At 39.7% G+C, this 13,580-nt stretch overlaps 2 protein-coding genes across 2 annotated transcripts; one reads left to right on the plus strand and one right to left on the minus strand.

Annotated features, from left to right (window-relative positions):
• Positions 1-154: 154 nt before the first annotated feature.
• Positions 155-529, minus strand: LOC135698537 (uncharacterized). The gene has a single exon (XM_065218564.1). The coding sequence runs from the start codon at positions 486-488 to the stop codon at positions 216-218; it is 273 nt and encodes a 90-aa protein (XP_065074636.1). The 5' UTR covers positions 489-529; the 3' UTR covers positions 155-215.
• A 10,505-nt stretch (positions 530-11,034) lies between these two features.
• On the plus strand, positions 11,035-12,675 carry LOC135698520 (RAB6-interacting golgin-like). Its single transcript, XM_065218530.1, has 4 exons — positions 11,035-11,150; positions 11,214-11,679; positions 11,738-11,878; positions 11,939-12,675. The coding sequence occupies exons 1-4, from the start codon at positions 11,072-11,074 to the stop codon at positions 12,192-12,194; spliced, it is 942 nt and encodes a 313-aa protein (XP_065074602.1). The 5' UTR covers positions 11,035-11,071; the 3' UTR covers positions 12,195-12,675.
• Positions 12,676-13,580: the final 905 nt, after the last annotated feature.

Raw genomic sequence — 13,580 nt, forward strand, 5'->3', positions numbered from 1 at the left:
TCACAGCTTTGCTTTTATAGTATATACGATACTAACCGCAAACATATCGCACAACCACAACGCACGATTTCCATGGAAAATTTCGGATAACGGTTTCCAAAAACTCTTAACACACTTGATAGAATGAAATTTTATGAAGACGCTTTTATTTTAACGCTGATTGCAATAAATTAACTATACTGGTCTTCAACCTTCAAGTTGAAAATGCATTTCACTTAAAGCTTGAATCCGTCTTGGAGCTTCTTGCCGACTCCGGAGATGTCGTCCTTGGCTTTGGCCGCAGCGTCCTTAGCCTTTGCGGTGGCATCATCGACCTTCTTCTGAGCATCCTTCGGGCCAGGTGTGGTCGTGGCATCCTTATCCACCTTGGAAGCATCGGGAAGGTCGGCCTTGGCCTTATCCGCAGCACCTTTGACGTCCTTGGGTGCATCCTGAGCGTACACGGCGCACACAAGTCCAACCAGCAGGAAAACCAGAGTCAGTTTCATTTTGATTGCTTTCTTTGTTTCACTTGCTTTCAACCGTTCTAATAAACTACCTAGAGGCACTGATGCTTATTCGAATGCTGATTCACCTTTTTATAGGAGCAGCAAAAAAAAAGTTGCTCACCCCCATAGAACAATTAAGAGAAATGTGTATACTAAATAGCCCATCCACATCAAGCTGAGAACAATCAATTAGAATACAATCGTATCAAACCCCGTCACGGCGAAGAAATTTCCCTTGTCTAGTTATCCGCAGCCGACACTCAATCGGGTAGCCGGCGAACGATCGACGCCAAACTTCCTGAACTAATAACACAATTAGTGTAAAACATCCACGTGACTTCGATTGGGAGGGTTTGGGAAGCGCAGTTCGTGCGTGTCGGGCTTAAGCTATGCCAGGGATTATAGTTTGTTGGCGTGCGAGTCTCATCTCATTATTTACAACTTTTGTGTGCGCACTTTATCTCCGGTTGCGGTCGGTCTTACTTACTCTTGCACAGAGTTTTTTTTTCGCATCTGTCTTAACGCACTCCGCGTGAATTGAAATGTGATCGTTTGCATAAGTGTTTAATCGCTCGCCGTTTGTTGTGACTGCCCGGTGTAGGGCAAAAAAATAGAATCCCGCTACTACCGGTCGGTCATTATAAGGTGTTAAACGGCCATAAAATCGTTTCGATATGGTATAATCGAGGCTTAATCATAATCACTCACTAACAGTAACATGTCTCGATCTTGAAGCAGTGAAAGATAACACAACATATAATTAGTCGTTTATGAGTCGATATGCTCTGGTCATGCTTATCAAGTGCTGGCTCTTTGTCAATGTTACTTTGTATTTGAGTTTAAATTTTCAGTATTATACTAGACCAGTGCTGGTTACTCACTGATTTCCCATGCACGCCTTAAATACATACGATCCCTCTAAGAAGCGCCCATAACATAGTTCCCTCTAATCAAAATCAGGGCACAGGAAACACTTGTCTGCAACAAGCCTGTCATAAAACATAAAAAAAATATTATGTTTCCTGTGTAGACTATGCAGTTTAACGGTTAAGGCTTATATGGAATTTATAGTCAACTGGGACGTAACATTACTACAGAATGAAATCATAGGAACAAAATCCAGGTCGCTCAAAATAGAGTGCTGAAGATGGTCCTTGATCGTCCCTTCCACACAAGAGTTTCCGATCTTTACCATAAAGTGCCATAAAGTTCAAATAAAGTTCCGACAAACCTTTCAAGTTCCATAAAGTTCAGAAAGAACTTTAAAGTTCAATAAAGTTCAAATAAAGTTCCGAAAGAACTTTAAAGTTCCATAAAGTTCAAATAAACTTCCGACAGAACTATCTTCCAAAGCAACCAAAAGTTCCGCATTCAACGATAAAACCCACTTTCAAGTTTCATAAAGTGCATATAAAGTTCTAACACAACATTCACAACAACACTACAGTGCATCATTTTTTTTCACCAATGTTACCGACGCCAGAGAGGCAGCTCCAACACCTGGACCCTACCTATCGACCCATCAACTCATGAACCGGGGACCAACGGCTTTACTTCCCCGAAGGAAGGCGTGATCAGAGATGTTTTGCCTCAGAACATCCCGGCGACGCCGACTGGGATTGAACCCAGGCCTGCTGGGGTGAGAGGTAATCACGCTTACCACTACACCACCGGCGCCACTTCTAGTGCATCAATGTTCTATCCTAAAAAAATTAAAGAGCAATTTCCTGGATTCGAGTGTTCACTCGGCTGTCGACAAAAGCAGACCACTCTCGATGTGTGCTACGCGATCGTCTGTTTTCTCGGCAGCAACCATTGTGTGGTCCTCCTCATTGTTCTTCATCAGCAGTTCTTTCGGTCGATGCGTCGTCGACTTTGGAAAGCAACCGTTTCGTGATGAGTGTGTGAGTGCTGCCCACGTTTTGCGTCCATTGTTGCAATGGACGCGCTCTGACCCTCGTTGGCGTACAACAATTTGCCATACAATGAAACTACTGGAAGCGGCTCCAGTTCTGATGGAGGAGGCTTTTTGGATAGCGGAAGATTGGATGTTTATTGTGTTGTACCTTTTGACTATAGTATTAAGATGCATTGTATAGTGACCAAGAATCCTCGGCTCTGTAAAGTTAATTCGGTTGAGCCTTATCAAATAAATTAATAAACAAAAAAAAACAAAAATTTCCTGGATTCGAACCCATGTATTCGGCATGCGAACTACGAACGCTAACCACTGTGCCACAAGTGTGTTGGAAAACCATGCGGGCAAACATCAATTTAAAGTTCATCAAGGTGTTTTAGTGATGGCCGATTACTACTCGATTAATCGAGCTAATCCATTATCTGTTAAAATAATCGATTAATTTTGAATCGATTATTTAATGCCTCGATTATCTGCTAATCGATTAATTGGCTTCGATTAACGCACGATTTTTTTTTATTGGAAGTAGGAGTTGAATTTATTTTAGTGTATATACACTTTAACTATTTTGTGAGTATTACTACATGCGTGAAGTTAACTATTTACATATTTGAAGATACTAACCGTCAAATAATAAGTCTGTTAGTAAGTGGTAATTTTTATACAATAGATGAGGAGATGAAGGTATAGAGTTGATAATTCCGTTAGAGTACGGCAGTGTGAAAATTGTATAGCGAGCGAGCAAGGTCAACTTCGAGGAAGGCACGAATCGGGTTCATCATCTCTCTTTACCAAACTCCCCAGTTGGAGAGGGATGGTGAGGGATGTCTCCCACGCCACCACTGGCAAAAAGAGCTGATCGCTGATTTGCTCATGTACCTACGATGTGGGGAAACAGTTCTAGTCGTTATCTGAAGGGAGGCATCTAGTCGTAGTTTTGAAAATTGCAGCTATTGTTGCCTCTATCACTTTACGTGCTCCTGTCATCGTCATCTATCGTATAAAAATGACCACTTTAAGTCTTTTAATTGACGCTTTGCATCTTCAACCAAGTATGTAGAACTTGCCACCAAGCCAACAGAGCATCAATTAAACTATGTTCCACCCCAACTTTAAGTTCTGAACGTCTATTTTCTAAAGCAAGTCAGACAATAACAATGTTGAGAAACCGTTTGTCTGGCCCTCATCTGAACATGATACTATTTCTGGATATACTATTGGAGAAATTGTTTGTTTTGAGTAGTGTTTTTTTCAGGCATTGAGATTGCAGTCGAAAGTCAAAATCAATTCGTTATAAAGATGCAAATTGGGTTCTTTAATTTTGAAAAATATATCGGTTTTTATATATCATCTGAAAGAGCTTCGTTTTCTGAGCACAGCGATATTTTTTTCGAACCCACACACTTCCATCTAGATTTTTAAATCAAGATTTAAAGAAAAATAATAATTTCACTGTTTGACACTAAACTGACCAACTGACAGCTCGCTCCCATATAAAGTGACACCGAGGGGCGCTAATAAGGTTATTTTTGCAAATGTAATTGTACATATTTAAAATAGTTCCAGTGTACCAAAATTGATGAAATTTTGGGTTTGGGTTCCATTTTTAATGCAGATTACGAATATGCATTTACCTCAATACCCTTAAAGAACCCAATTGTCTTTTCTCTCACCATTAATTAAAACACAATTAAAGAGTAAAAGTGTATTTTACTGAAATGTTATAGGAGAAATGGATGTAATTTCGGCCTAAATTCCCCTAATTTGGGCCAATATATAAATTCAGCAATCGTCTAAATTTTCAATAGTGACCAAAAATATCCATTAGAGCCGTCCCAATGATGCGTTCATCTAGATAAAATTGTTAAATAGCTGATTCTTAGTGATGGGCCGACATCATAGGCCAACATCAGAGCCATTTCCCCTATCTCAAAACAACAATTTACACATGATCCAGGGATGAATAATCAACATCTGGTTAAAACACTTTCTTCTTCTTTCCTTTATTTAACGTCGGTCTCTGTTCCGCAATCTAGTGCCAATCACCGACGGACATCGATTGCCATCCATTGTGCAGGAAGGCAGCTTCCACACCTGCGTAGGATATCGCACCCATGCAACACACATGGGCCGGGACCAACGGCTTTACTTCCCTTCCGAAGGAAGACGTGACCAGAGATTTTTATGCCTCAGAAAAATCCCACCGACCTCGGCTGGGATTGAACCCAGACCCATCAGGGTGTTAGAAAGCAGTCACGCTTACCACTACACCACCGGCGCCGGCTAAAACACTTTCTTAAAGACGTTGGTTTTCTTTATTATCAGAGAGTATTAAAATTAATCGATTATTTCGATCAATCGATTATTTCATGTCGATTAATCGATGTAGATTACAATCATTAAAAAATGTAATCGATTAGTAAATAATCGATTAGCTGGGAAAATCGGACATCACTAGGTGTTGTGTTTCGTACACGCTTATTCTGGTCAACTCAAAATTGAGTCGAATGGACTCATCTCAGCGACAAGTGGGGCTACTCAAAATCACTCACTTTTGAGTAAACGACGTTCTCACGTAGACTGATTCGAATCCAGTCAGCGATATTTTCAGTTGCGGGGGGGTTTTTGTTTTGATTTTATTCTACGAAATGAAAATTGTCTGCTCCTGATTCATTCTACCGGAGCAGAAAATGGTCCAACACCATTGCCCTAAACAATTCGTACTTACCTGAAGGAATTTCCGTCGGAGTTGACTGAAACATTGGCCCGTTTTCTAGAACGTTTCCTCCAACATGGTTGACATTTTTTCTAAGTCCACGATTTTGTTGACTGAGTGACTTTTACTCAGTTTGACATTTCTCGTTTACTCAGTTTTTGACAAATCGATACATCGGACGAAAGTGAGTACGATCGACTCACCCGGTGAGTAAGCCGAGGTTAGCGTGTATTCAAGTCAGTCAGCTGGCTCTGAAAACTCCAACAGTAGGCGTAACAGGTAACTTTAATATATTTCAGATGCCATAGCGGTTCATGCTAGGGCTCTCACGCAGAAGAACTGGGTTTAATTCTTCAAACATCTCCAATACTACTACTAATGCTGATAAATCAATACACTTTCATAGCTGCCTTTAGAAATAACTTTCATAAAGACCTGACTTTAGAATTAACTTTCGTAAAAGCGCGAACTAAGTATAGAATTTGGTGTAGAGGACAAAAACCCGTTTTTAACTTTTCTTTCTAAAAGTTCCGTTCAAGTTCCGCCAGAAGCTGCTTAGAATGCTCTTCAATTTTGGTACCGGAACTTTCAAGTTCTTATAACGACTTAAAAATGAGGTTGCTTAGAATTCTATAGACCACCTTCAACCAAGCTGCTTAAGCCAGAACTTTTTGTTACTTGGGTATAGTAGTTGTACACACTTTGATTTTTCTACCGAGCTCGGCTGTGCAAATCTCTGCAAAAAAAGTTTTACTGGGATCTCAGCAAACATTTCACTTGTTTGCTGAGATTTAGCTAAGCATTATTCGAGATTCAGTAATCAAATGTCACTTTTGCTGAGATCTCAGTGAAACTTATGTTTGGCGAGATTTACTAGCATAAATATTTTCCGATGTCAGTTTTGTGCTTTGATCAGATTTTTTTTTTGTAATTTGTATGACCATTCATGTCGGTTTGTCGGTGCTAATAGTACACTCTTCCCCCGAAGAGCGCGAGTAATAAGTACCGCGTAAATCGAATTCGCGTAAATGGAGTACACGTAGCATATGGGATTTGACCTAATAGGGACCAACATGGAAAATCTCGTGATTCTGGACATATAGAAGGTTATTGCCTTCAGCAAAGTTGTTCAGTGGATCAAAACCTAAAGGTTGGTGGACATAAGTTCGCAATTTTCTCACTACGTGGCGCTGGTTTGCATGAATTAATGATCCCCTTGTTTTTGTGATATCTTGAAATTCTTATCATCTAGGAAGTTGCTTTCTTCGGAGAAGTTGTTCAGTAACTCAAGACCTTATTGTTGGTGGACAGAAGTTCAGAATTTTCTCACTACGCGGCGCTAGTTTGCATGAATTAATGATTTCCTTGTTCATGTGATTTCTGGAAATCCTTGCCATCTAGGAAGTTTCTTTCTTCGGTGAAGTTGTTCAGTGGATCAAAACCTTATTGTTGGTGGACAGAAGTTCGAAATTTTCTCACTACCTCCCTCCAAATACGACTTCCATACTACAGCCGTAGGATCAAGGGATAATCGCAAACTTTAATTTGCGTTACATCCATTATAGCTACCGCACGATTGTGGACCGAATGGATGAAACAGTGGACGATTTGATTAAATCGTGGAAGAAGTTCACTATCAAAGATAGCTTTGACAACTTGGAAAAAGCCGTTCGTGATAGAAAACCTTCTAGACTCAAGAACTGCTGGAATGCTCTTTTGCCACCTGAAATCAGCGGAAATGTCAATGAAACCAGCAACGACAAGGCAGACGTCGCCCAAGACATTCGAGCTCTGGGACCGGCGCTGGGAGTTGTTGATATGACGCATGCTGAGATTAATGAACTGATTTCAGAAAAGGAAGCACCGGTTGAAGAAGTACTTGGAGATCTTGAAACTTCTGACGATTTGGATGATATCCTTGAGATTACAGCACCAAACGCTCAAGAACGTAAGGAACAACACCAAAAACTAACCGAGCTGCAGCGCTTTGTCAGTCTCGACACGAACGAGGAGCGCCGTACCAACCGGTGAACACTCGTGTTTATTTCAGTTACCGTGGGGACGTAATTTGTGATTAGCCCCGGTCCCTTTCAAATTGTATCATTATTCATGTACGGTCCATAGAGTTGATGCATATATTATGTCACGCTCTAAGGGAGGAGAGGGGGTCTAAGATTTTATGACCAGCAATGCATTAGGTATAGGAAAAACGTCACGATAGGAAGGAGGGGGTAATTTTTTGCTCGATTTAGCGTGACATAATCAATGCATGGGCCCTTATATTTGAAATGACGTTTCACATTCATCTAGTGATGACCGATTTTCATGCGAATAATCGATTAATCGATTAACGAACCGAAAAGTTTAATATTTGTAATCGGTTATATCATGCTGATATAAGCATTAACATCTCCAGAGGATCATCACCGATCGTTTCAAACATGTGCTGTACTCTCATTGGTGTAAAAATGGCAGCACAGTGAACAAAAAAATAATCGACTAATTAAAAAATGGGACATCTCTGATTTTGTTGTGATTCTTTTGATAAAAATGAACGCAAAATTTCATGTCTGCTGAGGGGGCAGCAAAACCACAAAATTACCTTGAATACGGGGGGTATTCATTGGATGAAAGGGACCGTGAAAGAGGACACTAAAATAAAGTTTTTCTTCCGACAGTTTCATCTTAGTATTCATCTTTGGCCGTACTAAGGCTTTCGAATTACTGACAGAATGTAAAAGCACAAACGAAGGGACAGACGGAGCGGCTCGAAAAGTTTGGTGACTAACCTGCTATTTCAATTTTTCAGTGTACCACATGGCAACACCACTACTACTGGATTGTACCACATGGCAACACTACTACCAACAATCAATACGAAACTAACGATTTTAAATTGGCTCACCACTTTAGTAGCCTATTGGTCCCAAGCAAACGATTAACGTACCCTATTCTAGTTGAAATTCTATTACTACACTATGTTTGTTTTGATTCGCTATGAAAGTTTGACAGATAACATCAGGGGTGTTTGGATTCATGCAGAACATGCAGGGGTGAGTGAAATAGCTTGGGACTGCTTGGGACCGTTGTTCTGGTACTGAGTGAGCCAAAAATAATAATGATTTTCTTCGGGACCCAGTGGTCTTAGAGTTACCTCTATGGTAGAACATTAACTACTTTTTAACTCCATTAATTACAGTCGAAATTTCGTAATTGAAGAACATTAATTACTTTTTCAATACTTTTAATCACAAACGAAGTGACAGACGGAGCGGCTCGAAAACTTTGGTGACTAACCTTCTATTGCAATTTTTCAGTGTACCACATGGCAACACCACTACTACTGGATTGTACCACATGGCAACACTACTATTGGATTGCACTAGCATTTTCACCAAATGTACTAGAATGTTTTGGTTCTATCTCTTTCACTCTACTCAAAACTGAAATGCATAAAAAAATTACAAAATGATACGCACTCTTTGCACACTGTCAAAGAATCATTGTACACAAAATCAACTTTGTTCATATCAAAACAAAAAAACTAACCCATCTGGTGGATGATGGCACAAGCTTCCAAGAAAATTCTATTACAGTGAACCACATTATTTAAATGGATTTCTTCGCCAGTAAGTCGTCTGTCACTTCGTTTGTGCTTTTAATTACATTAATTACGGGTAGATAATTTTAATAACCGTCATTAGGTCTTGATCCAATGAACAACTTCGCCCAAGACAGCAACTTTTCTAGATGGCAAGGATTTCAAGTTATAACAAACTAGGGAATCACAAATGCAAGCACACTAGCGCCGCGTAGTGAGCAAATTCAAAGCTTCTGTTCACCAATCATTAGGTTTTGATACACTGAACAACTTCGCCAAAGACAGAATTTTTCTAGATGGCAAGGATTTCAAGATATCACATAAACAAGGAAATCACAAATTCAAGCACACTAACTGCGCGTAGTGAGAAAATTACGAACTTCTGCATACCAATCATTAGGTATGGACACAGAGAACAGACGTCCAAGTTCGGTCAGAAACTTGTGTAAAGTTAAGTGGAAACGTCGCCGTTACGTAGCGCTAGCATCTCCCGATTTCCTCTATAAATGTATCACTTTCGACCAATTTGGCACTAGCATCGATAAATTATCTGCTGAAAATTGCCACATGGCGCTACCAGCACTTAGTGTCTAGTGTAAGTTTTGCAATGCTAGCGCCATCATGTTGTCAAAGAGGGTTTATAAGTGGGGAAGTCACCGTTAGTGGCGCTTAAGTCGAATATGAATCGTTAACTTGTGTAAGAAATTTTGTTCAAGCCTCAACGTCTGTTCTCTGTGGTATGGATCCACTGAACAACTTCCCACAAAATAGCAACTTTATAGGTGGCAAGGATTTCAAAATATAACACAAACAAGGAAATCATAATTTCAAGAACACTAGCGCTGCGTAGTGTGACAATTCCGATCTTCTGTCCACCAATTATTAGGTCTTATCTACTGAAATCTTTGCCCAAGACAGTAACCAGGATCGCGAGATATTCAATGTTGGTGCCTATTAGGTCAAATCCCATATGCTACGTGTACTCCATTTACGCGATTCATTCGCGTAAACGGAATCATTCGAGACCAACGTAAAGGGAATTCGTGTAGACCGAGTTTGCGTTTGGGGGGGGAGTGAACTAGGAACTTAAACATTAATTATAAAAATTTCAGATTAACTAAAGACGTAAAGACACGTCTGTGTCACTTAGGAATTCAAATCTGAAGAAAGCAGCATCAACTCCAATCGACTAGTCCGCATCGTGTTCTCTTGCTGAAGGAAGTGTTACTGCTACCTAACGCAACAACAAACTTAAACCTGTAATATTTCTACCTTTTTTACTCTTATTCCTCTTCGATCCTTGTTTGGATCCTACCCGTGTTCCTCGCTATTTTCATCCGGCTTGGATGTCGATTTGGAAAATTCCTCTTCGATCCTTCGGATTCTTATAGTTATCTGCTTCGATTTGGAGAAACTTGGTTCTGCCTCCATGGCGCCTAAGCGCAAAAGAAAAGGGCAATCGCGTGATCGCGTGAAACGAAGTGACAGACGGAGTGGCTCGAAAACTTTAGTGACTAACCTTCTATTGCAATTTTTCAGTGTACCACATGGCAACACCACTACTACTGGATTGTACCACATGGCAACACTACTATTGGATTGAACTAGCATTTTCACCAAATGTACTAGAATGTTTTGGTTCTATCTCTTTCACTCTACTCAAAACTGAAATGCATAAAAGAATGACAAAATGATACGCACTCTTTGCACACTGTCAAAGAATCATTGTACACAAAATCAACTTTGTTCAAATCAAAACAAAAAAACTAACCCATCTGGTGGATGATATCACAAGCTTCCAAGAAAATTCTATTACAGTGAACCACATTATTTAAATGGATTTCTTCACCAGTTAGTCGTCTGTCACTTCGTTTGTGGTAGTAGTGTTGCAAATTGCAATAACAGGTTCGTCACCAAAGTTTTTGAGCCGCTCCGTATGCACTTCGTTTGTGCTTGAAATAACTAATAAATTTAGCGGCTGAGTTATGGGGGGGGGGGTAGTCACCAACCCTCTGCCCACTACCTCCCTTCATTTAGCTACGCCTAAGCATCTGAGTAGAAGTGAGTGAGATTGAACGGCCGTGAATGCCCAGGATAATGCTGTAAAAATCGTTACTTTTCCCACAGTGTATATCGTTTCTGCTAGTGAAGATCAGATGGCGATACCAAAGAAACATTTCGTTAATCGTTAAATGCCCTGCGATCGCTAGTGAAGTATTTCGTTGAAATAGTTCAACCCGTAACATTTCCCATTCTGTCAACGTCAGCTTGCGTAAACAAAATTTAATTCTGATGACCGAAGAATAAACACTCTTCCACTTGTGATACTTTTTTGTTTGCATTTTTTAATGATGTCGAAGCAATTTGTTGGTTTTTCTGACGATGACATCTACAAAATTACTCGTCAAACAAATGGCAAGGATACTGGTAAGATGGAAGTATTATAAATTGTAAGTATTTGGTTTATACCACTTGTCTATCTGCTTCCAGCCAAGAACCTTTCGCGACCCCATCAGAAGCCAGTGCGGCTTGGCGAGACAAAACCTCCCGCCCCGAAATCTGTTCCCCCTAAGGAGCATGTGCAAACAAATGTCGCCGACAGCAGCACAGCCACCAGTTGCGTTGATTCTAGCATCTACCCAAACCACCCAATTCAACAGGCTGTTGCATTCAAACCACTTCCCACCATGATGAACGCACCGGAGGATGAATCCATTCTGATACTGCCGAAGAAACCATCGACCGGTTCATCCGAAGGCGCCAACGTATTTTTGGTATCCAATATTTCCATACTGGAAGGTATGTCTGCTTCCACACCGATGGCGAAAGCGATGCCGGACTCAACCAACACTCCCTTCAGAGGTATGTCACTGAAAGACTTCGAACAACAGCGGAAGCTTATGCAGGAACAAAATCGGCAGAAGCGTGATATGCTTCAAAAAGTGATTGAACAACAGTGAGTACATTCCGTTGATTTAATGAAATACTGAATTGATAGGAATTTTTATTTGTAGTACACAAAAGACGGCGGCAGAAGCGAATAAATTACAGGAAATCAAATCTGAACTAGGTAAACTGGAATCGGAGCTTGCCACTGATGTAGCCATCCTCAGAAAGCAGATTGATGCTGCCAGCTTGCATTTCTCCAACGTTGAGTAAGGCCAGCGCTGATCAATAAAGTTGCGTTCAATAGTTTGAATTATTTTCTATTGCAGGAAGAACTACCTTAACATAGAGAATCTATTCCTCAAGGCAAAAGTTGAACTTCACCAGGCTCTCGAACGGAAAGAGTTGTTAACGGAACACTTGTGTACCATTATTTCGCACAATGAAGAACGCAAGGCAAAGCGGCTTTCCGAACTGATGGACAAGGTTGGCCTATCCTTGAATGGAGACTATGACGATAGCAGTATTAACAGCGATGAGTCTTCATCCAAAGTATCATCCGCTGGGGAAACATCGCAAAAGTAATTCGGATATCAAAAATACCTTAACGTGACGTACTAACTAGATACCGATATGCAACAATTAACCAAAAAATACGCAAGCAATATGTGAGTGAGAATTAAGCCTTTAAACTGTTAGAAAAGGTTCTACTACTGCTGTCATGTGTCTGTTTTTATCCTAACTAGTAGATCCAGTACAACTATTCCGAATCTTTTGACAAGTATTGCTATTATATATTGCTCACCTAAAGTTTATCTACTGCGAATATTTTTATTTTCGTTTTAAACATCTGTTTAAATATTATTAATAACCAGTAATGCCACATTAACAATGAACACAAAAAAAGCAAATACAAATACAAATTATTGATAGATCGTGAACATCCTTATCTAGGTGCTGAATGATATTTTATTTTTTACATAAGTATAATAATGACAATAATAGCGATAGCAGGAGCTTAGCACTACGTTACATTTTTACAATTTGTATGCGTATAACATTTACATCTTTGATAAACGACAATATATATTTGGATTAAAAAATACCCTTTTGTTACTATAAATTTTGTATCCGTAAAACTCATCGCTTTTTTCTACGATTCTTAATCCTATTGCTGCATCACGAGTTAATATGACCCCAGGCATTTTTTGCATCCTTATTGACTATTCAACAAAACGATTATTTCTTTGACATTTGTCCATACTATACAGTCTTCTTGATGTGCCTGCCTCTTAGTTGATAGTAGACCTGAGGGCCGACGTATGTTTTGTCGGCGATGACGTAAAGGCAATTTTTACAAGACAATTTCAGCGTCACGCTGAACGTTGCTGTCATCGACGGCGAAGAAGTCTATTTAACTAAAAGGTGGAACGGTCAAAAATTGGTCAGTCATGATTAAGAGCACACTGATTATGTTATTGTATAAATGATCAATTATTATTTCTTTTTGAAGTTCAATTACTACACAGCAAAAAAAGTTGTTGAATATTACATCGAAACTGCTGCAACCAGGTCAATCCCTCGGTTGTGTAATATCACATTGTACGATGTACATCGATTTTGCGAACAAAATTACATCCATTGATGTAATATTGTATCTGCTTTTTGCTATTACATCATTACATCAGCTTGAATTACGTTGATCGATATTACATTTTTTTTGCTGTGTACATTACAGGAAAATTATTTTATTAGGCTTCCGATTTTCCAAATGTGAACTGAGGTATTTTTCGTTTCACACCTTGCATTGGATTTTGTACAGCTGTTGTACCAACCTTATTTGTACTGAACATAAATTTGCTTTGAACTGTTTCTCATTTCCATCTGTTATCTAAGTTTCTTGAGGTTCCACTTAACGATTGCCCAATATTTTTCAATTGGTTGCATATCCGGCAAGTTTGGAGGGTTTTT

The sequence above is a fragment of the Ochlerotatus camptorhynchus genome, unplaced genomic scaffold (assembly GCF_037179485.1).
Source record: "Ochlerotatus camptorhynchus isolate MF236.1 unplaced genomic scaffold, CSIRO-AGI_Acam_v1.1 ptg000089l, whole genome shotgun sequence".
Taxonomy (NCBI): domain Eukaryota; kingdom Metazoa; phylum Arthropoda; class Insecta; order Diptera; family Culicidae; genus Ochlerotatus; species Ochlerotatus camptorhynchus.